The 27,840-nt window shown below is 44.4% G+C and overlaps 1 protein-coding gene across 12 annotated transcripts in view; it reads right to left on the reverse strand.

The window, feature by feature from the left end:
- Positions 1 to 127: 127 nt before the first annotated feature.
- Positions 128 to 27,840, reverse strand: part of LOC142572159 (pregnancy zone protein-like) — a 154,359-nt gene continuing 126,646 nt past the window's right edge. Inside the window, exons 19-36 of one of the 12 annotated variants that reach the window (XM_075681074.1) lie at positions 27,690 to 27,728; positions 26,029 to 26,076; positions 25,127 to 25,156; positions 22,796 to 22,931; positions 21,380 to 21,608; positions 19,544 to 19,780; positions 15,755 to 15,806; positions 14,675 to 14,767; positions 11,164 to 11,340; positions 10,249 to 10,487; positions 8,618 to 8,849; positions 7,895 to 8,082; positions 6,565 to 6,777; positions 5,743 to 5,858; positions 5,469 to 5,556; positions 1,922 to 1,996; positions 1,353 to 1,455; positions 128 to 765 (exon numbers count right to left, since the gene is read on the reverse strand). In XM_075681074.1, the coding sequence (XP_075537189.1) occupies positions 722 to 765; positions 1,353 to 1,455; positions 1,922 to 1,996; positions 5,469 to 5,556; positions 5,743 to 5,858; positions 6,565 to 6,777; positions 7,895 to 8,082; positions 8,618 to 8,849; positions 10,249 to 10,487; positions 11,164 to 11,340; positions 14,675 to 14,767; positions 15,755 to 15,806; positions 19,544 to 19,780; positions 21,380 to 21,608; positions 22,796 to 22,931; positions 25,127 to 25,156; positions 26,029 to 26,076; positions 27,690 to 27,728 (2,339 nt within the window). In that variant the 3' untranslated portion in view covers positions 128 to 721. Of the gene's footprint in view, positions 766 to 1,352; positions 1,456 to 1,921; positions 1,997 to 5,468; positions 5,557 to 5,742; positions 5,859 to 6,564; positions 6,778 to 7,894; positions 8,083 to 8,617; positions 8,850 to 10,248; positions 10,488 to 11,163; positions 11,341 to 14,674; positions 14,768 to 15,754; positions 15,807 to 19,543; positions 19,781 to 21,379; positions 21,609 to 22,795; positions 23,010 to 25,126; positions 25,157 to 26,028; positions 26,077 to 27,689; positions 27,729 to 27,840 lie in introns of all 12 variants that reach the window. The other 11 variants (XM_075681071.1, XM_075681072.1, XM_075681078.1 and 8 more) reach the window with 11 other exon arrangements.

Below are 27,840 nucleotides of genomic sequence, written 5' to 3' on the forward strand. Positions count from 1 at the left end.
ATAAAGTCGATCTTCTTCTGACGAAATGCTTGTGGTGAAATCCATCTGCATACAGGGCGCCCCATACGGAGCCCCTGAAGAGCTCGACTTGGGACGGCGGTGGCATGCCGACACAAGACGACACAGGTGTGGAAAAATTTAGCTTTATTTGCTCTTCATGACACTATTTGTAACAGTGAAGTCTCGCAGATGACAACGTGCTTATCGTCTCGCAAGTACAAAATATATAAAGCTACTCTTCCACTCGGCTCACTAAAACGCTCTACGGAAAACTCAACACGGCGACGTCACAAATGCACGACTTTGTTCACGCACACACATACACACGCACACAGTAGCGGCGCATCTTTAGTCCTCCGCCCCTACCCAGAGATGAGAATTAAGCATCGTGTTGGCCGTTGTCTTGCTTCGTGGTGCGCGCGGTGGAAGCCATTATTTCCTTTTTTTCTTTCCCCCGTCTTGGTTCGCAACATGGCACGTATAAGTACTCGTACGTTCGTCTAAAAAAGTGTGACCGGTATAAAAAAGCCTTTGGTGGTGAACACTATAGACGAAGCGAAAAAGCATGATTCTGGTGAAAAAGAAAGAAAACTAGCGAGAAGGTAAATACGTGTTTGACATAATGGTGTGTTTGTGACTCGTATTGTCTTGTCGCGTTTGTTCGAACAAAAGAGCGCGAGTAAAAGAAAAAAGAAAGGTGAAAATTGATGGTTGATGTTCACTAGCAGGACGCCACGAGGGAGTAGGGCACAGAGTTGCTGTTTTCTGTGAAGTAAGAAAGGAAAAGTACAGCAAATGTCAGTAGGGTAAGGTAAACACTTTAAAGTTAAAGCACACACGCTATACTACTGTTCCTGGTGGTTATACAATGCTCAACTTTGCTTCCATTGGCAATAAATGAAGAGGCACAGTGAATCCACATTTTCACAGTGAATCAACTTTTAGTCAGCATGAAAGCTAATTGCCTTAGCACGTGTATGGTGCTACCTTTCAGTGTTTTCATTTTGTTACTGTTTATCACAAAGTCAATAGTCTGTGGCACTTTTGCCTTACACCTTGAAACGCTTTGCTGCACCACATCACGATTAGTGTGATAATTACAAGTTACACGAGTATGTGAAGCCTTTCTGCAATAGCAAGCCTGCATTTAGACACTGCAAATAATAAGTATACTCAGGATAGCGCAACATCGGATTCGGATTCCAATATAAGTTCTATGTCTTGTAATAGCAGAAAAATAAGATAGAAAATGAAAAAAATGTTAAAGGAAAACATTGCGCGCCACTTTACTACGTGAGTTGTTTGCATATGACATACGTATATGCCTCATAAATTTGGTTTAGCGCACTTACCTTGCTCATAATAGTCGTAGACTTTAATTGTAGCGGGCTTGGCGTCTTCAATGGCAAACTCGCGATGAAGGCGTACGTCGAAGCACTTGTTTTCTGACGTTATCTGAAAGAAATGATGTCATTTCTCAAAAACATTCTTTTGCATTCAAGGGTTTAGTTTAAGTGGTACGGTCATTCCTGACTTAATTGAGCATGGCGAAGGCTACATTATGGGATGTCACGGTGGGCTGTCGCCTTATTCCATGTAGCCGATTAAATGTATATGAGAAAACTGGAAAGCTACTGAGATTAACATAACCATACGTCCTAAGTATTCATTATGTTTTATGTGTAATATGCGATAGAAAGTAATCATCGATATATAAACCGTTATCGTAATATAGTTATGCTAGTTTATGTGAAGAGCGTCTTCTTTTGTAATACGTCGACATTTTTTCTTTTTTTAATGGCGTACAATAGGTAAGCCTCCTTACTGCTTTTTTTTTTTTCCCCAAAATGCTACTAAGCCAAGAAATGTTGCCGACGCATTTTTTTACTTACATATAGTCTATCTAAAGTATAGAACTTACTTCTTCAAAGTAGAAGTTCACTTGATTCTTCTCAACTTCGTGCCTCTTCAGCTTGACGTCTTTCTCGCGGTATAGCTGCAGAGAAAACCATATCACGTTAGCGCGTATCGCTGCTCTGAAAGTAATCCAAAGAACTCTGAACACTAAGCAGCGTTATTGCGTCAGGTGGGGCGCCGAAATAACTACAGGGCCATAGAACTATTGCAAATTGCAGCCTTCTCAAGAATTTGTTCAAATGTCGGAGGAGAATAAGGAGCTGTTCAAAGTAGGCCCCTTTTCTTTTTCTCTCGCCGAAGGCCGTGGGCGGTGTTGTAGCTGTAACATTGACACATGAAGCATAAATGATCCTTATAACTCTTATTTCAATACTAAGAACTTGGAGTGTGCGAATGTCTGAATTTTCACATACGAATGGAACATTCTTCGCTATTTGATTCATATTCCATTCGATAATTCACATCTCGAAAGTGTCCAATGTCCGTTCCGTTCGAATACTCAAGAGAAAACAAAAGCATTTGTAGTCTACAAGGAGAAAGGCTGCTGCCGGAAATCCACGGTTATTTCGGAGACAAGCCAGTTTCTCAGCAGACGCACGGAAAAGACGACTTATAGGCAATTCTGGTCAGTCGGTAAATAAGCATGTCTGGCCTTAAGCAGCTACACATTTCCTTTGCCGATTTGGGCAAACAAATTGATCATTTGGTTGGCGCCAAATTGTTTTGGCGGCTGTAGCGTTGGGTTTCTAAACACGAGGTCGCGGGATGAAACCTTGGCCGCGGTGGCCGCATGCCGATAAGCGAAATGTGCCGTGCACCGGGTGCACGTTAAAGATCTCCAGCTGCTCGAAATTTCCCGAGTGGCCTGCTACAGCGTGCCTCATAATAAGGTCGTCGTTTTGGCACGTAAAACCCCAGAATTTATTAACACAAATAACTTGGTAGGCCTGGTCACGTCTGCGTTCTATAGTGCGGTGCGTGCGGTAGTATTGCACATAGCTTCATTAACGAACATATTTAACGAACGAATTATTTTACATGCGTATGATGGCGTGTCGCTTTTGTTATTAGTGTCATTATCATGGTGCACCAGATACCGCCACCTTTCCTTTGTTTCTCATTTACAAGTTTATCAGTTGAGCTGTAATACAGCAGATGAGTGCATTAGATGTACCAAATAACGTAAAGTTACGCAGATCAATCGCAAATGTTAGAATATTTGTGAGGCGAAGCACCTGTAGAGCGGTTACTTAAATGCTACAAAGCTAAATGTGATCCTTACAGTTTGCCTCTATTGTAATCGATGCAAAGTGTAAATAATACGCGTGGTTTACGTTTATGCACCATACAGGCCTCAACTGAAACCTCGTGCAACGTTTATATTCATGTGCTACACCGTTCACAAGATAGGCCGAGACGCAAACAGCAGTTTATGCAAATGCATACTCTGAGCTGTCGACGTCTTGATGTCACTAGGACCAAGGTGACCTTTTTCGATGGAAGAATGGTGAGGACAAATGTATAAAAGAATTACGACGCGAAAGACTGGGATAAGGTCGACCACTACCTTTCCCGTTTTATTCCTGCATCCACTTCATGGCCTAAAGGAAGCTGGCACGCGCAGCCATGCTCTAGCGCGAACGAGGTCTTGTGCGTACGTGCTACACCACGTGAGGCACGTACCTATTCGGCAAGAGAGCAGCCACGCTCAGGAAAGTCTGGAAGGGTTCGCTGAAAAAGCTTCGCGTAAATAAGTCCTTTGTCGCCCAAGACACTACACGGAACGTTCGTATTTAAGGTTGTTTAGAAATTACAAATACCGGTATTCGACTCAATATTCGCAGATCGTTTCTCTAAAATATTAGTATTCGATTCGATAAAAAAAGTCTCTATTCGAACACCTGTAATAAAAAGTTAAGCGAACACCATGCTCTCTCACTGTACCTTTGGGATACATTATAAATGCGCAATGACGTCCATATGGCGCTTTCAATTTCTTTCTTGGAATATTGTGCACGCCGTCAATAATTATTTCAACCCGATATTCCTAAACGGCCAATAAATTAAGTTAGTGTTGTATCTTTTTTAGATCACTGTTCGCTTTACAAATATGCTTTATCTTAAAGCATGCTACAACGAAGCGACGTCACGTGTATTTGTTTTGTCGCTCTTGAAGCGAAATTGCACGACGGCCACCAGCCAAGCTCCTATGACGTGCGCGAGTGGCGAAGTTACCAGCAACTGTAGTTTAGTTCAGAGAGCGGGGGGGGGGGGGAGCATACATTGTTATTGCTGCTGCTAGCTATTTGTTCACTGCAGGAGAAGTGCGTCTGACGGGGAACCACCCGCCCCCACCTGTGGTGTCATCTCAATCCTAGCCTGTGTGTATCCTTCTAGGAGAAGAGCGTGCGTGCCTTTGTTTTGTAAACTGTTCTCGTGGGGCACGTTGGTGCACAACTTTGCAGAAACGATCATCACGGCGTGCTATACGCACCACAATTGGTTTTCAAGAGCGAAACTCGATGAAGTACCAATTTTTTTATTTTGTTTTTTACAATGACGGTTGTAATGTACGCATGAAATGTTTATGATTTACAGGATGCTGTGTGCATGCTTTTCTTCAATATGTACAACTTGCAACCTAGTATTTAATTACTTTCGTCTTCTTGTGATAAACAAGGCAAACTTTGTTCGACTTGACGCTTATTTTACGCTGCCCAAATAGATAGAAAGTGCTGGAATAAAACCTTAACAGTTGCCACTGTAAACGGAAGAAGCAGAAAAGCATTGGCTGCGCGTACATGTGGCAGAATCAGGAACATCAGGCGCCGGATCGGCAGAGGCTTGGTTTTTTCGTAAATTCTTTTAGCCTATTGCTAGGCCGCCTTCGTATATATGTCGAATATGACGATCGGCTAGCATCTGTTCTTACTGACAGTTCTAGCGTAAGCTAACACCATGTCTGGTATACAAATGTATTTGATTATGAAAGAGTACAAACGAATAACTAAGAGGTCCTTGCTTTACCGCTCTTACCGCGCCAGTGTGCTCTTTGTCGGTACACAAATTTGCCCAAACTTTTTGTCAATCCTGCGTCTCTCATTCATCGAAGCCTCCTTCTGCTGATTTCCCCGACCATAGGACGAACGCTAGGTCATTGGTGCCGCTGATATTGGGGTCTGAACAGAACAGCGACGACAAAAGCACTCCCTGTGTTTTCGGGAGAACTGGCCTGCGGTAGTCTTAAATCTTTCACCGCGCTTATCTGGCATTGCTCCGCACATCTGGTCCGGTATAAAGTGGTAATTCTCTCGCTTGATTCTATTCCGTTCTGCCGTTGCACTGTTCATTCCATTATACCGTTCATGGCCGGGCGATTTGGGTGATAACGCATGCAGAAGGCCATTCGGCCCACTGAACAAGCGCGAAAGGGAAAGTAATTGGAATAAAATCGTCACAGTATCCCGTCCCAGAGGCCAACACGAATTCGCCAAAGCTGTCTCCATCACTGCTGCACGTTCAAGGTACATTAAGCAAGTGCAAATACTTACGCTGTAAATGTGGTCCTCGTCAGGGATGTAGCCGGACACAAGCTTGAGCTCCAGTACTGCCATGTTAGAGGGCTGCTCGCCATCGTACCTGAAAAAAAAAAGAAATATAAAAGGTTCATGAAGTAAAATTGCCATGTTTTCGCGGAAGCTTTTTCATTGAGCGGACAAGAGAAGAAAATGAATAAATGTGAATACGAGTAGCTATTGACAACTAAAACTTTTTTTATTTTTATCCTTTAACTGGAAAGTCCATGTAGTGGCAGTAATCGTATACCTGAGGCAAATTTTGAGTTTGTGGTCGTTGCAGTCTGATGCCTCCTGGGACGGAGTGGCAGTAAGTTCAAAGCCTTCGCTCTTGGGTGGAGTGTGGACGTTGTACTTCAGTGTAGTCTGGAAAGGGGCAAAAGCCAAAAGAAAATGTAAGTGCGTTAGACCATGTAGCATTGAAGTTAGCTCTTAAAAGCTGGCAGTTTTACAGAGCTTAATCTAATCTACAACTGCAAAACAAACTTATATTCTTTGTTTCGCAATAACGATTTGACTACTACTACTGTCATCGCTAGCTGTTTGCGTTTTTCGCTACTCGGGTACTTTTGAAAGAAAGTGAGTTATGCATTTTCGTTGGTGTACCAGCAGTCAGCGACCTATGCTTGCTGAATAACGTCGATCACTAAAGTTATCCACAACTATTACGAACGCATGTGGATGAGTTCATATGTACTGATAATGACGCGCTGCTTTTTCGACACCGACATACAAACATAAAAGAACAAAAGACGGACAAATTGTCCGTCTTGTCAAACCTGTTATTATAGCCTTTCGTGCACATTTTATGGGCCTCTGCACTAGACCAGTTCTTCGGCAGACTTGCAATATTTTGTTCTCGTAATTTTTCGTAAGCAAGTGAACTTTACTCTAACTATACTGTAACTGTTCATGCCCAGCTATTCTGTCAAGCAATATTGTTAATAAAACGTGGTCTCGAAACGTACCACATTGTTTTGATTTTACTGCGCATTTTACTGTGCAACTCAAAAGGCTCCGTAATGTAACAAAGCACTTAGGCGGACAGGCATAGAATGATGATCTGACTTACCGACACCAAAGCGCATCCGGGGCCTGTCGCTTCGGAAGTAAGCTTGTTGGGCAAGTTCACGACCTTCTTCTCCTGTACAACGAGCTTGGTGTCCTCCTTCAGGTTGTAGGACTCACTAACGTCATTGCCATCGACTTTAACTGCGATGTCCACGGGGTCCTTGCTGACAAAAGTGGCGAACGCAGAGAGAGCCTGGAGACCGAGGACCGTGTCCTGAAATACCCAAAACGTCCATGATGAAAACTTGCTCCCACTGTAAGACGCTGATATACACCACAGACAATAAGTGCGGCAACGAGCACGCGATATCATGTGAAGTTAAATACGAACGCACTACGACTAGGATATAAGACGAAGATGGATACTTAAATCACCTATACATGTTGAGCGCAGCCCAAAGGGATAGAGAGTAACTAACGTGAAGTGACATGTAATCAGCTCTCATGCTCTTGCGTTAAACGACGTTCTTAATTCTGATGCCATTCGGCTGTAGAAATAGATGCTGTCGTAAAAATGATAAATATTACGATAAAGTTACTCAACTATATTTGAAAATTATAGATTACAAAGTACGGAGAAACAACACGTAAAACACGACAACACACAATAGTGTTGTGCCTTCCATATGCAGTCTCTTTCCGCGCCGCCGCAAAAGATGTATGCCAAACATCACCAACATGCCCAGCGACAAGCCCTTTCGAACAATAACTGCAAATTTTACGTAAAGCCAATTCATATTGGAGTGGTCTCGAAGACAGCCAGCCCTTGCACACAGTTGGTGAGCTCGGCGCCGAGCTGCAATGGCATGTTGTAGGTTCATCGATAGTCGCTCCCAGAACCGTAGCACTCTCTTTGATTGAACACGAACAGCAACACTCGGCAATATCGCGACTCTATGTATCTCAGTCCTAAGAAGAACCCATCTCGTGAAGGTACATTGGACCTTACGCGAAAGTCCGCAGGAGCAAGAATACCATGCATTTCCATCAATATACCCAAGGCAGAGCTCGAAGCGCTGTGGAATGTAAATTTTGCATGCCAGCCACTACGGTATGTCTCCTTTGTTCTTAAAATCGAGGTGGTTGCAAATCTTGGTTTTACCACCGACGTATGTGCGCCGAAACGTTCTTGCAATATTTTTCGTGAGCTCCACTCGCCCCTTTATTCCAGCCTTGAAGAGAACATTCAGCGCGAGTCAGCGGAGCAGACACCCCCAATTACAGCTTTCAATCCTCTTCGTTTCGCGCTTCCTGTAGTTTCACATGAAACGAAACAAATCGATAGCAGAGTGACCAGGAGCGTGCATATACCAGAGGCGAAAGGCGGATACCTGTGTAGACGGGAAGCCTCCGCGGCTGTTTCTCTTGGTTGCCATCCAGCGAACAATCGGCTGCGCCTTGTTGAGGTTCTCCTGAGGGTTGAGCTTGAGGTACGCGAGCACCGCGTACGCCGCCGTCTCCACATCGGCCGATACTGAAGGGCCCTTCTTGCCGGCGTTGCTCCAGTATGTGAGACCACCTGCGTAACGAAAGACGTGTGAATCACACGTGTGACGTGTGATACGTCACAGCAACAAAGACCCGCTACGTAATTAGAGAGCTGCACGTAACACTGACCTAAGTGGTCCAATACGGCACAGATTACTTTTAGAATCCGCGCAGTAGAAGACACATGGAACATATATTTCAGGTAATTAATTTATAAAGCCAATTCTGTAAAAGGAGGCGTGCATTTGATTGATATGTACCCTGTTTCATCAACGCTATTAGTGACACACGTAAACTGTGTGCGGTGTTTTAAATCCAACTTGCAACCTTGATAAGTGTAAATGCATGAAATTCCACGCGTTATCTTTTATGATACCAGATTATTTGATCAGTAGAAAAAAAAGTGAAATATGAAGGGAAGAGAATGACGATACTCGCCTGAGTCCCTAGGCTCACTGACTGCTCATGCTTTGAGTCAGAAATACAATGAAAGTTAAAAGCTGGCAAAACGCTTGCCTTCCCAATTGTTTGTTCAGCTCAAAGTTAATCTTTGAACGCGAACTCACCCTTATGAACAGCAATGGATTCCAGCTTTTCAAGGTACTCCTTGGCAGACTCGTGTCCCGCCAGAGCAGCGGCGTAGGCAGAGAGCGCCAGGTTATGGGCGCTCGGGTCACGTTGAGCGCTGATGCAGCGAAGCGCAGACTCCACGACCTGTGCGTCGGCAAGGCCGCCCTCTAGCAGAGCTGTCAATACGTACGCCGTAAGTGCACCTGGAGCAGTCGAGTTCACCTTGCCCTGCGCCAGAAGTGTGGAAAACGATAGAAAAACGTTACGGGTGCACCTCTTTCGCACATGAAATCAGTTCTCACAAAGTTTAATAGAATTCGCAAGTACCGCCCCCCCCTCGTTTTTTTTTTTTGTTTCCTGTTCCATACGCTGACGGGCGAAAAAAGATTGTTACAGGTGACTTCATAGTTTACACATTTGAGTACGCCTGAGGAAAACTGAAGCTTGAGTAACTCGGTGTTTGGCGCGATATAGCTGAACCGTTAGTTCATTAAAGAAAGGAAGCACCCTTAAGAAGTAGAGGTGTCAATTGCGGTTTGGTGTTTTAGCAGTCTTGCACTGTTAGTAGCTATCACTCAAGAACTACGAGGCCTTTCAGGCTAGAGTAAAAAAAGATGTGAAAGGGTAAACTTTGATGTTAAGGAATGTCCTTTCTTTTTCTTTCTTTGGCGATGTGAATATCATTTTGCGACACCGTTTTTTAGTCTATCTATTTTCATTTATCGTGCTGTGTTTGATGACAGTTTCGAAGGGGGCACTAAATACAGCGATATTTATGATGGTCATGACATCTACGACGAGCCTCATGCGGCACTTCACCATGATCTCGTGTTTTACCATTCGAATTCGTTCGACGTAAATCATAAGATGGCACACCTGCCTTAGCTAAGCCTTTCTTAGCTAAGCCTTTTTCATTTCGCGTTGCCGGCAGTATCAAATTTCACTGTCTCGAATGCCTTCGTAATGTTGTTCTCATAACAAGCTGTCGTGTTCTCATTTGACTATCTATCATGCAGGCTGCTGCTCCTCTCCCGCCTCCCCCTACCTTCTACCATCACTACGTGCTGGGCTATTCTCGCTGCGGAAGATGCTAACCAAGCCCGCCTGTCTAAAGTCAACAAACCTCTCTGCGAGTGGTGAATGGCAATGAAAGAAGTAAGGCAAATACAGAAGCACAGAATAGAAAACCAAAGTAGACGCCGATGGTATTGCTCTTGGTAAGCTAGGCGGCGGATCATCAGCCGTATATAAGAGACGTAGTTTATCAATATGTATAAGCATACTGCGTTCAGTGTAGACGTGTGCGGAAACAGACGATGCGGATGCAGCTTTTCCGTTCTGTCATAATGCCTACGCAAGAAAATCTGGAGTGCTGGCGAGACGATACTTAGTGTAGCCGTGTGCGGAAACAGACGATGCGGATGCAGCTGTTCCGTTCTGTCATATGCCTACGCAAGGAAAGCTGGGGTGCTAACGGGACGATACGTCGCTCTTGTATATATTGAAGGAACAGAAACGCCGCTAAGTTGACGTCACTGCTCCGAAAAGCACAGCAGATCTTCTCTATTTGGGAACAACAAATTTCACAAGACATCTGAGTATGTGTGGAGAGTCGCATCGATCTTACCTTGAGGCCAGAGCTGAGAACAGTGCCGACGTTCTGGAAGCAGCCGTTGGTCTTCTGTTTAGTGATAATCCACTTAATGCTCTCGTTGAGGTTTCCGGCGTCAATAGGTATGTAGTTCTCGGCCTGCTTGAATGATTTCACCACGAACGCCGTAAGGAACATGCTGCCCGATGAATCGCTGTTTCCAAAGGCACTGTACGAGCCGTCATAATGCTTGTATTTCTGCTGGCGTTGATAACCTGAAGAAAGAGAATTCTCATTCGCTGGGTGCGGTAGGTGGTGTCAGCTAAATTCATATTCGGCGAAAATACCGCAGGTGGACTAGAACCTCCCATAATACACCACACTGCCATCTAAGCCTAAACGATGACATATATTTGTATAAACTGCCGAGTCATAACTTTCAGCCGAGTCACAAGGCAGAATATGTAGCGACCAAGCTTGCCAGGCCTGAACCCACGTCACCATGACTACAAATCACCTTCGACTAATCAAACACTGCTCTGAATCTAATTGAGGCGACAGTTTAAACAAAGGTTTTTGCAAAAATCCTAATCAAACATGCCTTCCTTGTGAATTACTCAAGGTAGTATTTTGCCAGTCTTTGCTATAAAACTAACCAACACTCCGCTATTACGAATGCCATCTCATCTTAATGTACCTCGAGCAAAATATTAAAATATTAGCATGAACCACTCAAGCTTTGCAGTAAAGCAGTTTTCCTTTTACCCCTAGTGCTACGGACGTCACAGACACGGCCATGCTGCTAAAGTAAATATATCTCTAATACGGAAATACCATTCAGTTTACAGTTCATAGCATATTTAATCTCGTGAAGGATCGAGTGTAGCTCCATACGCTAAAAACGTATCAGTTAAGTAATAAAAGTACAATACGTTAAAAAGATCTTATCACCTGTCTTTAGGTTGTTCACGGCTTTCCTCTCGATCTCTTTCTGGTTCTTTCCGGTAGCCTTCAGATAGTCGAGCACGTAGACGTTGGGCGTGAACTTCACCATGTTCTGCTCTCCGCATCCTGTGGGCACTTGCACCAGCGAGTCCAGGTTCTTAATGGCGGGACCCATAATGTCTCCTGCCGTTTCGAGAAGGAAGTAGTGAGCATTAGGAGTGTGGATATGTTGATTTTCAGCACATGGAGTAATGTGTGTCTCTTGGAGAACTAGCATTTAGGATAGAGGAAGATTTGAAGTTTTGTGTTTGTAAACGTTCGCCAACTGCTTTAGACCCATCTACTTACCCATCTACTAGGTCGAAACCTCAGCAGTGATGGAGGCATTGCGGAATGAGGGTGTAGACGAGCCGTATGTAAAGATACTGAAAGATATCTATAGCGGCTCCACAGCCACCGTAGTCCTCCATAAAGCAAGCAACAAAATCCCAATAAAGAAAGGCGTCAGGCAGGGAGATACCATATCTCCAATGCTATTCACAGCGTGTGTACAGGAGGTATTCAGAGACTTGGATTGGGAAGAATTGGGGATAAAAGTTAATGGAGAATACCTTAGTAACTTGCGATTCGCTGATGATATTGCTTTGCTTAGAAACTCAGGGGACCAATTGCAATGCATGCTCACTGACCTGGAGAGGCAAAGCAGAAGAGTGGGTCTAAAAATTAATCTGCAGAAAACTAAAGTAATGCTTAACAGTCTCGGAAGAGAACAGCAATTTACAATAGGCAGCGAGGCACTGGAAGTCGTAAGGGAATACATCTACTTAGGGCAGGTAGTGACGGCGGATGCGGTTCATGAGACGGAAATAATCAGAAGAATAAGAATGGGCTGGGGTGCGTTTGGCAGGCATTCTCAGATCATGAACAGCAGGTTGCCATTATCCCTCAAGAGAAAAGTATATGATAGCTGTGTCTTACCAGTACTCACCTACGGCGCAGAAACCTGGAGGCTTACGAAAAGGGTTCTACTCAAATTGAGGACGACGCAACGAGCTATGGAAAGAAGAATGATAGGTGTAACGTTAAGGGATAAGAAAAGAGCAGATTGGGTGAGGGAACAAACGCGAGTTAATGACATCTTAGTTGAAATCAAGAAAAGGAAATGGACATGGGCAGGACATGTAATGAGGAGGGAAGATAATCGATCGTCATTAAGGGTTACGGACTGGATCCCAAGGGAAGGGAAGCGTAGCAGGGGGCGGCAGAATGTTAGGTGGGCGGATGAGATTAAGAAGTTTGCAGGCATGGCATGGCCACAATTAGTACATGACCGGGGTTGTTGGAGAAGTATGGGAGAGGCCTTTGCCCTGCAGTGGGCGTAACTAGGCTGTTGATGATGATGACTTACGCAGGGCATCAACAGTGCAGCACAGTGCAGCAAGCGAGGCTAGTCGCTGGCGCAAAATTTACAGCCATCGCGTCACTTGCTGCACTGTAAGTTTCTTAGACGTTGTGTAATACGTTAAAACGGATTTTCGGTCATACGCGGCGCGTTTCAGAGCACTGCAGTCACCGAGTGCAAACGGATATTATGTGTATGTTTCCCCATATTTTGTTGGCTTAGTGAAGAACATCGAAACAATTATTACGTAAGAAGGAAATTTAGAAATTGTTGAATCGAACTTTTTCTACGATGCTCTACAAATTTATTTGGTAGTTTTCTCTATATTTAAGTGTTGCTAAAACGATTAACTACTCTTTACTAATTGGGCGATGAAAAACAACACAAAAATAGTATGACTTGCTCCATATAGTCGTCATGAACATAGCTTTAGTCGCGTGCTTCCATAGTGCGCATAAATACTCTAGAATAGTGACTATACAGTTAGCCAAGACACTATATATAAGCTGCGGCCGTAGTCTCAGTTGACCAATTTTATTAAGACTTCCGCTTTTGGAGTAACGCTACATCTGGAGGCTACGTTTCATCGGAGTGACGGACATGCTGCCTACTGGCTTAGCCAATACACGGAAAGCAATATGCCCGAAAGTGATAGATGCAGAATACTGGCGCGTGAAGTCATGTAACATAAAATTATTCAAATCTGTCTTCATTAAACTCTCCTGACATCAAATTTACGTAACCGCCGACGCAAGCATTGGGCGGTAACCGGCAACGCTTTTTGAACCACCCAATCAAACACTCTCCTCGTTCGTAGGAGGTCACCTTTGTTTTATTTCAAAGCGAATAGCGTTGCCTACCTTCACAGATGCTTTTTATCTAATTGGCTGACAAGAGGCGAGGAGCTCGCACAAATGGAGAGCATTTCGGTGGGGTCGAGCGACCGCAGTGAAAGCAGATAACCGAATGAGGAGCGTGGTGCTCGCGTCCGCGATTGGCCTGCTTCCGCTTGCTTGGCTTGCAGTGTCTGGTCGAAAACAATGCCTCTAAAATGATCCTCAGCGAAGAGGAGTAGACAGAGTAATGTCGTATACGTGCCTGAAGGATTCGACAACGTTATATTGCCACGTACAAAAATTGTATTGTACACAAATAAATTCGTTTTTCCCAGCAGCTCCAAGCAGCCAGTGTCAAAGCGATCAGTAAGCAGATGATTCCTTTCGGAACGGGGCAGTCTTCGGCCATTCCTAAAGAAGTTCAGTTTTGTTCTGCATATTAATGCATCTTAATGCGTTCACGTCGCTTTGACGTGGTGAGTTTTCGTCATTTTGTGATGTTGAGTGACAGAAAGGAGAAGTGGGCGCAGCCGGAACACTCTTGAGTTTGTGGAGAATAAATAAATTGGAGCTTCATATGTTTTTATATTTTCTTTGCTAAGGTATACAAGAGCGTGTGACTTCAGCTTGGCACTGAATGCCTTAGATCATGCAATGCATAATTTTCGCGTGTGCTCGAAGGCACAACTAAGACCCTTTGATGAGCGTGCCTGAGCCCAGTCTGGGCCCGTGGCTTCAAGCTCGAGGCCGGCACTGGCCCGCCGAAAAACGCTTCGGACGACCCAGACCCGAGCAATGCTCTATTACAGGCAGACAAAGCGGGGTTAGCCGAAAACATATTTGACCACTTAGGTAGGGTTGATTGCATAAATGGAATAAAAACAGTTTGCAATAGCTTTACGTTATAGCGTTCCTGTTTGAGCTAGGACGACATTTGCGCAGTGGTATGGACCATTAGCTCTGCATACCAAGAAGAATAAATTGCAAATAAAACAAAGAAGGGCTCATTGGAAGACTGAATTTTTTTTACATGGAACCCAGACAGAAAAGCAGTATTATGCCTTATAGGTGAAGCACTTGTGAGATTAAGCGGGGAATAGCTCCTTCTACCCACAATGCCACCAATACGAGCAATGGTTTTCGGTAATTTATGTGAGGTAAAACAATCTCGCGGCACCGTGACGTACAGCCCATTCAGATTAGCTTTTTTAGCTTTTCCGCAGACGATCAGTCGCAGCACACGATACATTGAGAACATATCAGAGCTTCCTTTCCTCACCTGTCACAGAAACGTAGGCGCGGGCCGATCCCTCCACTAAATCTTCAGGAAGAGCCAAGTCAAACTCGTTCTTCGCGCCTTCTTCTCCAGCATCTGCACAAGAAAGAATCGCAATGTAGAATTAAAGCTAATGCACCGTAACGTTCTACTTCGTTCTTTCATGCGCCTTCACAAAATCAGCATTGAAGGCACAGGGTTCCTCCAATAGTTTTCAAACATGACACATTACATTCTCGGTCAATGGACATCTCTAGCCCGGACATCTAGTCCAAATATTGTCAGTGTACTCGCGTCGGGAAGGTTGTAGCAGGAGCGCTCCATTAAAACACACGACTGAGCGTTTTATCAAGTGGCCGTCAGTGTAGTTTTGTTTGAAACAACGCGCTTGACTTCTTGAATACCAGTCACTTTGCGTGTCTGTTATTAAGCCCTTATAAGAACGAACGCTGTTGGCTCGATTTCTTTATGCTTCATGACTGAGCGGTACCTCAAAACACAGAAAAATATTTTCATTCTTTGATTGGGAGCCTGCATGCGAGCACTTGCATGGTGGCGAAAAACAGTACCATGGACTCCGATTTCCTGTTTGCACCACACCACCTAGTCTCGAAGTCATGCCGATACCAACGCTTTACCAGCTCAGCGCGGTTATTAACACAGCTTGGTGCCCGTCGTTGTGAGTAGGCACAACATTGCAATGCAGTATACGACTAAAAGTGCAGCAGCTGCACCATACACCCTACGGCAGCGGAGGCAAGGCAGGCAACAACGCAAACTTCTCGGCTCGGCCACCGATCTCAAGATAAGCCTTCCACTTGTACGCTCAGCGGCCTATCCTGGTCAGACCTGGTGTTGATTGTGTATGATAATAAATGGTAACTCCTCTCTCGCCAACAAGCGTAGCAACAGCAGCAATCGATTGCCGATGACATCATTCATACAAGACGCATTAAATACATTTTCTTGAAAGAGATTCGTGAGGAGGTACTATTTATTATCATACAGAATCAACACGTTTCAATAAAGGTCTTGCAGAAACCTTTTAATATATAAGCAAAATGAAAGAAAAAGAAGCCTCACCTTTAGGGCATACGAAGACACTCTGAGTCTCTTCCTTCTCGAAACCTTCAGCCTACAGAAGAGAAAGAAAGCTTTATAATTATTCTCAATGTCGACTGTAACATATACAAGAAGCACAAGAATGGCGTACCCTGGAGGCAACGGACAAACAGTTTTCGTGCTCGTTTCCGTGTCAAGCTCTCACTAATAATAGATGTGTATAAGTAACTAAGTGCTATAAAGGCGAAATTTACATTCTTTGCCAATATTGCCTAGGTTCCGATTCCAATCAAGCGCATTATGTAAGCCAGTCTTTAGCAACAGTCGCCCGATGCCAGATATCCAGATATAAGTGTCTAGAGAGAGAGAGAGAAAGAAAAGCTTTTGTCGTCAAGGTTGAGTGGAGTTTTGTTTCCCAGCGGTGTGGGCTAGCGTGGCGTCTGCTTCGCCGCGACGCTATCAGCCCATTCCGCCAACCGTATCTAGTCTTCCGGGTTGGAAGCTTTCGTCTTCATCTCCCACTCTTCGTGCGAGGGGAGCTCGCCTAAAGAGTTCTCTCGGGGGAGGGTTCTTTTGGCATCCCCACAAGATGTGATCTTGGTCCGCCAGGGGGCAGTTACAGTGTTTGCAGTATGGAGGATATTCACCACCGGTCATTGCAGCTAGTCTTTTTGGACTAAGTACAGACTTAGTCTGTACTCTCCTGAGGTTAGTGGCCTGTATTCTTGTCAGTGTCTCGTGCGGGGATGGATATATTCGCCTCGATTCGCGGTAATAAACGGTCATTTCGTTAAAGGTGTGGATGCCTTTGTGTCGGTTAACCCCGTCGGGCAAGCCCACATCCCGGTTACTTGCTGCTCGGGCGGCAAAATTATCAGGGTTGCCAGTATTAGCGGGTACGCACACCAACTTCAATTGATTGAGTTCTTCGTTGATGGCTCTGAATACTCGAGGGGAAATGAAACCCGAGGTGTAGTTACGAATTGCTGTTTTCGAATCGGATATAATAATCTTGATGCCCGGGATTGAGGTGCCCATGGCGATGGCGGCCTCTTCCGCCTCCACAATGGAAGATGTGTTTACCGTCGCACAGCTGATGGTGTGTCCGTCGCGAGTAGCAATAAAGACGCTACATTGACGAATCACCATATAAGTGGTCACCATAAGAATCAGTTATTTAAGTTCTCTACATCTCACATCAGCGCTTTAGTAACTCATCTACAATATATGTCATGGCAATTCAGCGAGGACGATGTTCAGACTAATAACTTCAAAATTTTAGCGAAGCTCAAGTCAACTTCAGGACAAGTCCCAGCATTATTAAGAGCTTGAGCTCATCTAGCAGAACTCTAGCACGAATATAAATAAATTAAGCATGTATGTGCAAGACAAACAGGACGGACCGATTCAACAAACTTGAGTGAACAGATACAACGACAGTAAAGACCGTTGTCGGTTATTAAACACTAACTCTGTAAATATATAGCAGTGGCGCCGCGCTCAGCTTGGTACCTCAAGTCAAGAAAGAAAGAAAAAGAAAGAAAGAAAGAAACAGCGAAAAAAAGCAATTAAGCAGCATTTTGGTCGTAGTAATGGCCGATACGCACCTCACATATTATACCCTTTATTTATTTAACTTTCTTTAGCTAACGTTATTCTCGCGTGAAACTATCCTCCTATATGTATTTTACCTTCAATTGGCAAAGTTGTTGAAAAGTTATTACTTAACCGTATTAAAAGCTACCTTAACAAATTTAGCTTACTGAAATCTTGTCAGTTCGGTTTTCAATCAGGAAGCACGATTAACTTGGCTTTGCTAAGGTTAACTGATTACACTAAACCTTCACTAGATCTCGGGTACATTGTTGGCTCGGTCATTATAGACTTTACTAAAGCTTTTGATACAATGAACGATAATGTTTCGTTTACTAAACTGCAGTTTATTTAAATTTCTGGACAAGCACCTAATATGTTTAAAAAGCTATCTATTTAATCGTGAATTAACAGTTCACGCAGGCGGGGTTCTCTCTGGAAGCAAAATTATTAACAATGCGCTCCATTTTAGGTCCATTATTATTTTGCACTTATAAGAATGATTTACGCGAATGCCCTAATTAAACACTACCTATAAGCACGCAGGCGATACGACTGTCGCCATCTTAGATAAATCATTTCATTGACTTTGAAACTAAACAGTTACCTGTCTAAAATTACAGGTTGGTGTAACGCCAATTTCCTAATTATAAACACTACGAAAACGCAATTCATGAGATTTAAGTCATCGCAGAGACATTTTATCTTGCTCTCCGACCATAAACCTCAGTGGGAATGATATTCCTGTCTCCACTTGTGCCTCCTTCTTTGGCATTAAATTAGATCTCCATCTTAAGTTTGCTAACCACATTGCGCACATGAAACCAAGAACATTTGGCATCAGAGCACTACTGAAATCCTGTGCATTGTTTTTCCAAAGATGCACTATTATCATTATACTTTGCTTTCATTCAAAGTCATATCATTTATGGTATCGCTTCATGGGGTCATACTTATCATTGACATCTTTCCTCCATTCAGCACCTTCAATATCAGGCTATTCGCATTATAACTCGAAGTGATTTACAGCCTCCTCAAAACTAACAGGGGGGAGGAGGGAGGGAGGAAAGAGAGAAGCAGAAGGCAGGGAGGTTAACCAAAATAACGTCCGGTTGGCTACCCTACACCGCGGGAATGGGAAAGGGGGAAATAAAGATGACAGGGAGAGAGAGCAGGGAAGTAAATCTCAGACTTGTTAAACTATCATTAGCGATATTATATTTCAAATTACTAACTAAACAAGTTTCCTACAGCTTCATTAGTACTGATCTACTTCTTAATCCTAATAACACAACGTTTGCAGCACAAGGAAGTTTCCTGTTACCTTTATCTAATACTAATTACGGAAAGATGGCTTCCTCTTTTTGCGCACTTAAACTTTGGTACAGGTTACCATATGCCATTAAATTGTCATCTAACTTGTACTCATATATGTACCAACATAAGAATTATTGGCTGTCTGATTAACTTTGTATAATGTTATTTTGCTAATCTGTAGCTGTGTAATTAGCTATGATTGTGTGTCTCCTATTGAACTGCTTTTTTATGTGTCCTCATTCAGTTTCTCGCTTATTCTTTTTTGCTTATTCACTTTCTTGTTTCCCTGCTTTGTAACCCGTTTTCTTATATGCCAATTAATCTAGGGGCCCAGTACAGTGTCTCCCTGTGGGACCTTTGTCTGTACATAATTTCTTGTACCTAGTTGTATCAACAAATAACAAACTGAAACTGAAACTGAAAGCCCCTACTCTCTCTTTCGATGGATATTTTTATGAAAATATTTTATACGCATGGTATTTGTATACCTGAGTAAAATCAGCGGGCCATTTTTTCATGTATAAATATATTTCATTATAACAGTCGCAGTTATCGTTATATAACACAATCACAACCAAGCACATAGCCACAGGGAACAATACCTGAGGCCAAGGTAGCCGTAAGAAACGGCGATATCGTAATTTCACCGACACACCAATTCCTTTTGAATTGCTCGAGGTAGTGGGCAAAGAGAAAAACAACAAACAAATACAGAGGCGACAAGGGGGTACTTTTGATGCGAAACACATCTTCCACGCGTATTCTTCGGGTTTATTATGGTATCTCACTCTTGTTGACTGTTACTCGTCATCGGTGTTTACGTTATATCCGTTTCATGTCCTCGCAATGGACTCTTTCCAGCTTCGCCAACCCGCAGGCTGAGAAGCGACCGGCACTCGCCTCAATGATGAGCGGCCTGGTGACGGCATCCCTGGCCACCACCTTCTCCGTGGGCTGCTCTCCGCAGGCGGTGTCGCTGTTCGATCCGGCCGCCGACACGGTCAGGTTCACCTCTCCGATGGTCTGCGGCCTGATCTGGAACTTGTGCACCTGGCTCTTGCTGCCGCACACGCAGAGGGTTGTTTCCGACTCGCCCTCGATATGGTAGTCCGCGGACTCGGCCAACTTCAGGTCAACCTACCGAGGAGATGGAGCAAGCGTCACGTGAGGCTAGTAATGTAGCCATCAGTGTCTTGTTAACATTGATAAGCCTGTTGCTTCATTATATTCATTGACAACGTAGCTTTTTACTGCGGCGTTAATTCAGTCTATTACAGCGTATGTAAACCAAGTTTAAATACCAGTTCCGGCAACTTTAGAAGCTGTTGCATTGGTGCCTGCTAAGAAACATTTATCGGTGCCGAAATGCTCGTGAAAATGTCTAGCGTTATTTGCTGTGCGCCTGTGTCGGTGTTGAGGTTCTGCACGATATGTTCTTTAAAGCTCATGTCCAGGGGTGCTTAGAGAACACCACCCAGAGATATTTTTAATTTCTTCGCGTAGGCATCAGTCAAGCACCGCAAAAGCACACAATTGTAGATATATATTATAAGTTGGCCTTAAAGATGTGAGCGATACAGAGGCACTCACGAACAGCATATTCACATTGCCTATTCAAGAAAGAGCCTATTCTGTCACGAATGTAAAAAAGAACAAAAAAAACAAATGCAGTTCTGCCCATAATGCAAGGGATTGACGCTATAGCAGGCGATACATAATGCGCAGTAAGCCTTACACTGTTTCGTGCAGTGTTGGAGTGAACATGTGCACGTGCGAGCGAGCAATGTCATTTCAAGAAGTAAAAGAAATTTGAATGGTATTCCCTTGTGAAAGTTATCACGCTATCCTTGAGTAAAAGAAGACGACGTCTGCGCCATTCAGTAAGCGTGAGAACAAGCCGAGTGCTAGAAGATGACTAATGAAGACGAAGCAGACGTGCTCAATTTGTCGTTAAATAAAGAAGAAAACTTCACTTAGGACCGCTTCCACAACTGGGAAGGTGCGGTGCTATAGCACACGAAGAAGCAGATGACAAGAACGCGATTTTGTAACGATGCCTTGCGCTCTATTCTATGCCACTCATCATCCACAGTTCACGGCTGGCCGATCCTATCGATAATGCGGGCAGAGTGTCGCTTTGACCACTGACGAAAGGCGAAAAGTGCGACAAGGAATAGCACCGGAAAAGGCATCGCTACACAATCGCAATCCTGCTATATCCACTGCACAGAAGTAGAGCAGGCGTTAGCCAACCACGGCAGCTGCTGGCGCGACCTCGCTCTCCAGGGTCAATATTCTCCGCAGCCGTAGTATAGGTGTGAGGTAGAATTCTGGACTGCCGGGATTGTCCAGAACGCCGCTTAGGGATGCTGCACGCGAGGTCATTTGCATTAAGACGACAGCTGTTATAACATGGCTAATTACATGCGGCATTACTTTGTTGCACGCCTAATACCGGCTCAGGAAGGTCCGTTTAATAGGATCGAAACAATTAAATAACTCGGTCACCTCTTCTGGAGCCTACTATAGCGGGAATGCAAATTGCGCGATGACGTGCAGACACATTCTCGGCAAGCGACGTGCTTCGCGAACAATGAATGAGAATGGACGCATAAGTGTCACGCGCAGACGCAAGGGGTGCGTGTATGTTTGATTGCCAATGCGTACGTAGACAAATAGTTGTTCTCGATACTCCCTACAGTGAGGTGGCTTTCGATACATGCCAGCTGCACTCACCGGTAGGCACTTTTCGAGGTAGTTGAACACGGACACCTTGACGGGCACAAGCTCCCCGCGCACCACTGAATATGGCAGGTTGAAGGAAGCGAAGAAAGGCTGGAACGCCTTGATCTTTGCCGGATCCGAAACGCCGATGCCATCCTCAGAGTTTATGCACACGGTGCTTCCCACCCACTCGGTGATGGTGTGTGGAATCTTCTCCTTGAAGCTCAGTTCGCCGTGCTCGCTGCAAAAGTGCAACAAGTTTCTTGAACACAGCGGTAGAGGACGACAGTGTAGGTCTGTGCGCAAAATAAGTACGCCAATGCCTAGTACAGCCTCTTCAAGCGCAATTAACTATGTCCACAAGGAAATTGACGTCCACTGCATCTTCAGAATCACGAGAAACATACAGATGGGGAAGGGATTAATAATTTTCAGGTTGTTCAGCGAGTTTAATTAAGTTTACGGAATCTGGGCGTCACAAGAAAAGTCTTTACAGGCATGTCAGACATGAGAACGTTACATATTTCGTGTATAGCGTAATTGGAAAGCATCTATCTAGCCACTTGACAAATATGTCTGATGCAAAAAATTGGGACAAACAACGAAAAAATATAAACCCACGACATTCCAACATGCTGTCATCGAGAGAAGGCCCCCCAGCCGCTACTTTGAAACTCGTTTCACTAGAACAGTTCGCACATAATAGTCGAGCTTGCGACATATTTTAAACGTGATCATATTAATTAGAGCTATTGCTTTTGATGCACTATATTGGCGTGTGCATTTGTGGACACAGCGCTTGAAGAAGATAGATTACTTTTTTTTTCGCACAGGCACACTCATTAGTACAACAAAATAAAACAAAGCGAAGCAAATCTTTGTTTTCTTTCGTTAATTAGTATTTGCGTCAAGAGTGTTTGCGTTGTCATATGCGCCAACCTGCGCACATACCTGTGATATTCCATACATACCAACATTTTCGCAGCCAATGCAAGATGTACTCTTATTATCACAAGCCCACAGAACAGAATAGATACAGGATATATGCATTTCCCTGCCGTCGTCTACGGCCACCTACACAAAACGACCAGATTTGAGTGAACCCGCCGCGTATGAGCCCAGTGGCAACCGGGCGTTGTGCGGCTGACCTCGAGGTCGCGGGTACAAATAATTTAGCCTGGTGCATAGGCCAATTTACTGCGAATTCACGGCAGTAAGAAAACTCGCCCGCAGCGTCGTTATCTTTGATGTATGAGTTGCCCAAATTGCCACACATATGTACGTAGATTTTTTTTAAATATTATTGCTGCTACCTGAAAAGGACTAGCCATCACCAGTATCGGTCACCACATCCAATTGTTTTATTTCTATTTTAATGAAAAAAAATTAAGAAATAACAGTGGGGAGGGTAAATAGGCGGGGACTCACTCGAGTTCCTTGAGTTCCCACAGCCAAGTCTCCGGGAAGTAGGTGCGCACCTCGACTGCCGACTTTGCCGGGATGTTGGCCGACGGAGCACTCTGCGCCACGGAGTCCAAGGCGACGGGAACACCGGGCAAGCCACCTACAACGCGATTGGAAAAGCCGACCGCGGATGGAGGCGGAGGACCCGCCGCAAATGCAAGCGGCCTCGGCGCCGGTACTACGCGACGGGCAACGAGTACGCGCAGCCCCCGTTTCGACGAGGGACACACAGAGAGAGAGAAAGGAAGAAACGGAAGGGGGGGGGAGGAAACAAAAGAGAACAAAACGAGAACCCAGTCAGCACAGCCAGCCAATGGCCGCGCGACGCCCAGACAGACACTCGGGGAGGTGCTCGGTTCTATTCATTACAGCCAAAGCACACCGCTCAGCAATTTAGGCCTAAGCGTTGTGACGTCGACTGCAATCTTACGAGCATTTGTGCCCTTGGGAGGGCTTTCCAGAAAACATTTAAAACGGAATGGAAGATCTTCGATATTCGAGGTCCTTGTTCTGAGTTACGCGTCGTGCTTCTTTCCTTAGTTTTCGTTAAATTGCTATGTAGTTAACTAATTCATTGCTTTTCCGTGTTCAAGCATCCGACATTCTGCGATGCAGCTAATGTTGCAGCTAACTCGCAAATGTTATCACCTTCTCTCCAGTCCAATGTCTCTTTGAATATTTGATTAGATGATGTGAGCTGTAAGAAAAGTAAATTACAGCACTAACTACTAACTCGAGCTTAGGCAGCGCAGTTACTACAAAAAAATATATTTAACATGAGCATTTGCTGCAAATTATTAGCGAAGTTTAACCGCAAGTAGGCCTACGATCGAACTAGCTATAGCAGTGCTTACGCTTTATGAATTGTGTTTAAAAACTATGGCCTAACAAATTTAGTCGACCTAGAGTACGCTGGCCAGTAATGGAGCTTTCGCTTACTTAGTTTGCAAAAATCAGCTGCCATTTTTTAAAGAAAATGTCACAGCTCTTCCTCATTGAGCATTAGGACTTGTTCGTTCTTTTCTTTTTTTCAATCCTGTGCGCTCACTTTCTTTGTTTTTTTTTTCACACCCACGCGATCGAACTTCATTTCTGTTTTGTTCACACTAAATTTCTCTACTTAGGCTGTGGTTGTTAGATATATAGTTTGTGCATTAACGTTTACTTCTCTTCGCAGCACCCTCTTTCTTTCGCTAAGTCGGTTCACGCGTGTTAGCGTGACTCGGACAGAGCAGGTGCCGCCAGGAAAACTGGAAGGCAAACACCGCTTGAAACACTTAACAGCCTGATCGGCCCTGGGTTTCTATGCGAGAGCACCTCCCTAAACGAAGCCACGCGTCGCGCGGCGCTCTACAGAATCGTGTATCCACTCAAATGCTTGCGTGTTAGCCGCGGGAACCGGGGGGACCTGCGGTACCAGCCACCTGAGGACAGGAGAAGACAGACCAGAAAAGATGGCGCGACGAATGCTACGTCGCCACCCTTTTTTTTTTTTTTAGAATGCGTGGCGAGGGAGACGCCGGCATACTGGCCGCGACCCACGTAACGAGGTCCCACGATAACGGGTGTTAGGCAAGGCCAGCAGTGCAAACAGCAGGCAAGGCCGCGACGTGTGTATACGGGCAGTTACACGGTTGTTTAGTATATATGTGCTTGTGATCATTCACCTTTCTGCGTAGCCCTGAATGGGACAGCTGTCGGCACTAGAGGTCGTTGCCACGGGTGAAGGGAGAAGCAAGAAAAAACAAAGGACGAGAACTAAATTCGTTATCTTAATTTTTTTTCTTGCTTAGCTTTTAAAGAAGTTGCAGACGTGAATACAAGTGTTTGACAAGCACGGGCAAAAAAAAAAAAAAATAACCACCACCACCGTCTCCACCTGTGTATTAAATTCAAAGCTTTCACCTGTGGTCGTTAGAGGCCAGGGAGTGCTTGTCGCCATTGCTTGAAGAAAAAGAGAGGTAGTGTGAACGTACGCCTACCGTTAAGCTACCGCAGTTTCCACACAAACCAATGTTTACTTGCTACGTAACTAATTTCGTATTAGCTTTACTGGAGGGTTTGTCAGTAGCTATGAATTTATTTTCTTTTTTTTTAATGAACATAATACTGAGGGCGCTACAGGAACCTACATGTAATGACATTGTCCGCAGTGCTTCAAACTGCGTATTGTGTAAATATGGTATGCATGTTAAGCGAAGCCTTTTGCTCCCGCTCTTGCGTAAGCTAAGCAAAGCTCAGCGGAGTTTAGCTGTTTTAGTATTCCAGTGTATTGCAAGGACAATCTTTTGTCACCTCTATGGCGGGCTCCGCTACTCCGCAGGACTGATGATATTGCAAAGAGGAGAAAAAAAGTAGAAGAACAAATTGTTGACTGAAACGCTTTACGAATGCTCGTAGCGCATCACAACAAATAGCCTTGCGCACTAATATTTGTCGCCACGGTTAGAAAGGCACTTTCCCTGACACTTTTTTTCTTTGCGCTGCAGTTTAGAATTCTCTAAAGATGTATATAAAAAATAAATGCAGAGCTATCAACTTTTTGCGTATCCGTCCACATTTGGCACCTCAATCTCGGAATCGGTATTTCAAAAAATGAGCCCAACTCGAGATTTAGAGAAGGAAGAATAGTAGGTATATAAAGTAAAACCTTGTTCATTGAAAATGGAAGGACAGGGCTGTAAAAATGAAAACAAATCAGATTAGGCGTGAAATGCTTAGATGTGCATGACGACTTAGTCGCCAACCTCAACGACAATATTGTAGGCTTATATATTTTCTTGTCTTGTTTACGCTACATTTGTTTGGCTTGCTGGCTCAATAATAATTTCAGCTGTAACTGAGGAGTCTTTATGATCACGATTTTTCTCACTGCTGCTTATTTGACAACTATAAGCGCCGTCCCGTCACACACATCATGTTTAAGTGCAATATTTCCTGCGTTCCGATTAGTGACGACAAGATGAAAATCTCATCGTCATATAAAAATAATCTGAGCCTTCTGTTTAACATAAGCGACATCAAAAGTCGCTTAAAGAATGAATGATGCGAAACAGTGGTATTTCGCAAAAAATATATATATAAAACCTTTAAGGCATCAAGAGTCGTCGGTCATAACTCATGACTGAAATGAATAAGGAAGCGTCCGGATGCTGATGTTTGAGCTGTCGGGTCATTGACCTGTCATCACTCCTCACCTGCTATGTCTAGCTGCTCATCGTCGTACTCCTCGGCATCCTGGACACCTATAGGAAAGTTGCTACGATTTACATATTTGCTACAAATGTAAGGCGAAAGCTCTAGAAGCCGCTAACTTCAGCCATCCAGCAGTACAGCGTCTACGCGTATTATTTTCTATCGAAGCAGTAGCTGGCACGCAGCAGTAGCTTGCATCATGCGTTTCGGCAACGTCATTCACTTCTCCCGAGTACTTGATGTCATGGACATTAAGTATTAGAAACAGGACAATAACGCTCCTTCGGCTAAGAGCACGTGTGGGTTTCGAGCACTAGTGGGTTCAAATCCTTTTCAGTGGTGCAGATTTCTTATTTCTCTCGATTTCTCTCTCTTTCTCTTTCACTTTCTCATCTCTTTTTTTATTGTAATGCGGTTAGCATTATTCGGATACTTGACGCATTTTCTGGGATCATTGTCTGTAACCGTTTCGCAGTCAGCTTGGGTCACTGATTCGTCCATGGTCCAATGGGTCCTGGAGTATGTTACACTCGGTATGTGGTGCTTTTCAATGACAAAAGAAAAAAGTTCTTTGAACTTTCTCTGCTGCTGGGCAGAAGCAAATCCGCGTCGTGTGTGTTTAGATAATCTTGTACATTTAGAAACGCGCCACTCGCCGCATTTTACGGCGGTGCCGCTAGAAGACGCAGCGTGTCCGAAGGGATGCGCTACGGAGCCCGGCTGCACACACTCTTCATCAATGACGCGTTCCAGCGGTGGCAACACCTTGTGTCACTACCTTCCTTCAGCGCTAATCGCATTAACCTCGACATTCATTGTGAGACAGGTACTGCCGATTTTTCTTTCTTGTGCGTGTGTGTGTCCAGGATGTAACGCTTTTCTAAAAATGATTCCGAATATCATTCTGCCAATAGTCAATGTCGTGCCTATCGAGCGCGCACATAAGCATTTCATGCTTAAAGTAATGTAGTACACCTCCAGTTTCTAGAAAAAAAAAAAAACAAGACGAAAGTTCGATGTGGACTGTTTACGGACGGTCGCTAATTCTTATAGTCAAGGGAGACGGCAAACAGTTACGCATGGGAAAGTGTTCGGTAGAAATATGCCCAAACGCTACCGTAAGCTGTAAAAAACGCGTCAGGGAGGGGGGTCTAGATGCTACCGTGGAGCTGACGAGCAGATGTTAAAAAAGACTTGTGGGCGGGTAAGTTGCTGCGGTTTACTGTACGCTCTTCTCAACAGCGCGAAGCGCACAACGCATAGATAACGGGACACCCACAAGCGTCCGTTCCATGCGTGTTCTCATGCTTACTCCGGTTGAAGAGAATGAGCAGCGGTTCACGAGCAGACGAAGCTCTCAAGAGGAAAAGCAGGTTTGCGACAAGGATTGGCTGCAGAGGAGATGACGGGGACAGATAGGTGAAAGAGCAGAAAGGAACCAAAGAAAGATAGGCTTGATGAGAAGAACCTGCTTGAAACAACGAGTGGTCCGAATCAACAGGGGCACAATTTTTCGACCGCATCGGGAGTTAAGTGAGCCTGCCCCACGTGGACTGGCGTCCAGTTGCAACATACGTGGATTGTTGTTGTTTCCGGCAAGTTTCCTCGAGACTCTCAGAAGATGATGGGCATAAAAGAGAGAAAAAAAAGGTGTGCTACTAACCAGAGTAGGCAGCTTCGTAGGAATGGTAGGAGACCCGCACTAAATGAACCAACACCAGGAAACGATAAGGAAGGGATTACGGGAAGACATGCAAGAAAAAAAAAAGAAAAAGATGTTGTCAGTGACTGAGGGTTGTGAACGCTGTAAGGCA

The sequence above is a fragment of the Dermacentor variabilis genome, chromosome 2 (assembly GCF_050947875.1).
Source record: "Dermacentor variabilis isolate Ectoservices chromosome 2, ASM5094787v1, whole genome shotgun sequence".
Classification (NCBI taxonomy): Eukaryota; Metazoa; Arthropoda; class Arachnida; order Ixodida; family Ixodidae; genus Dermacentor; species Dermacentor variabilis.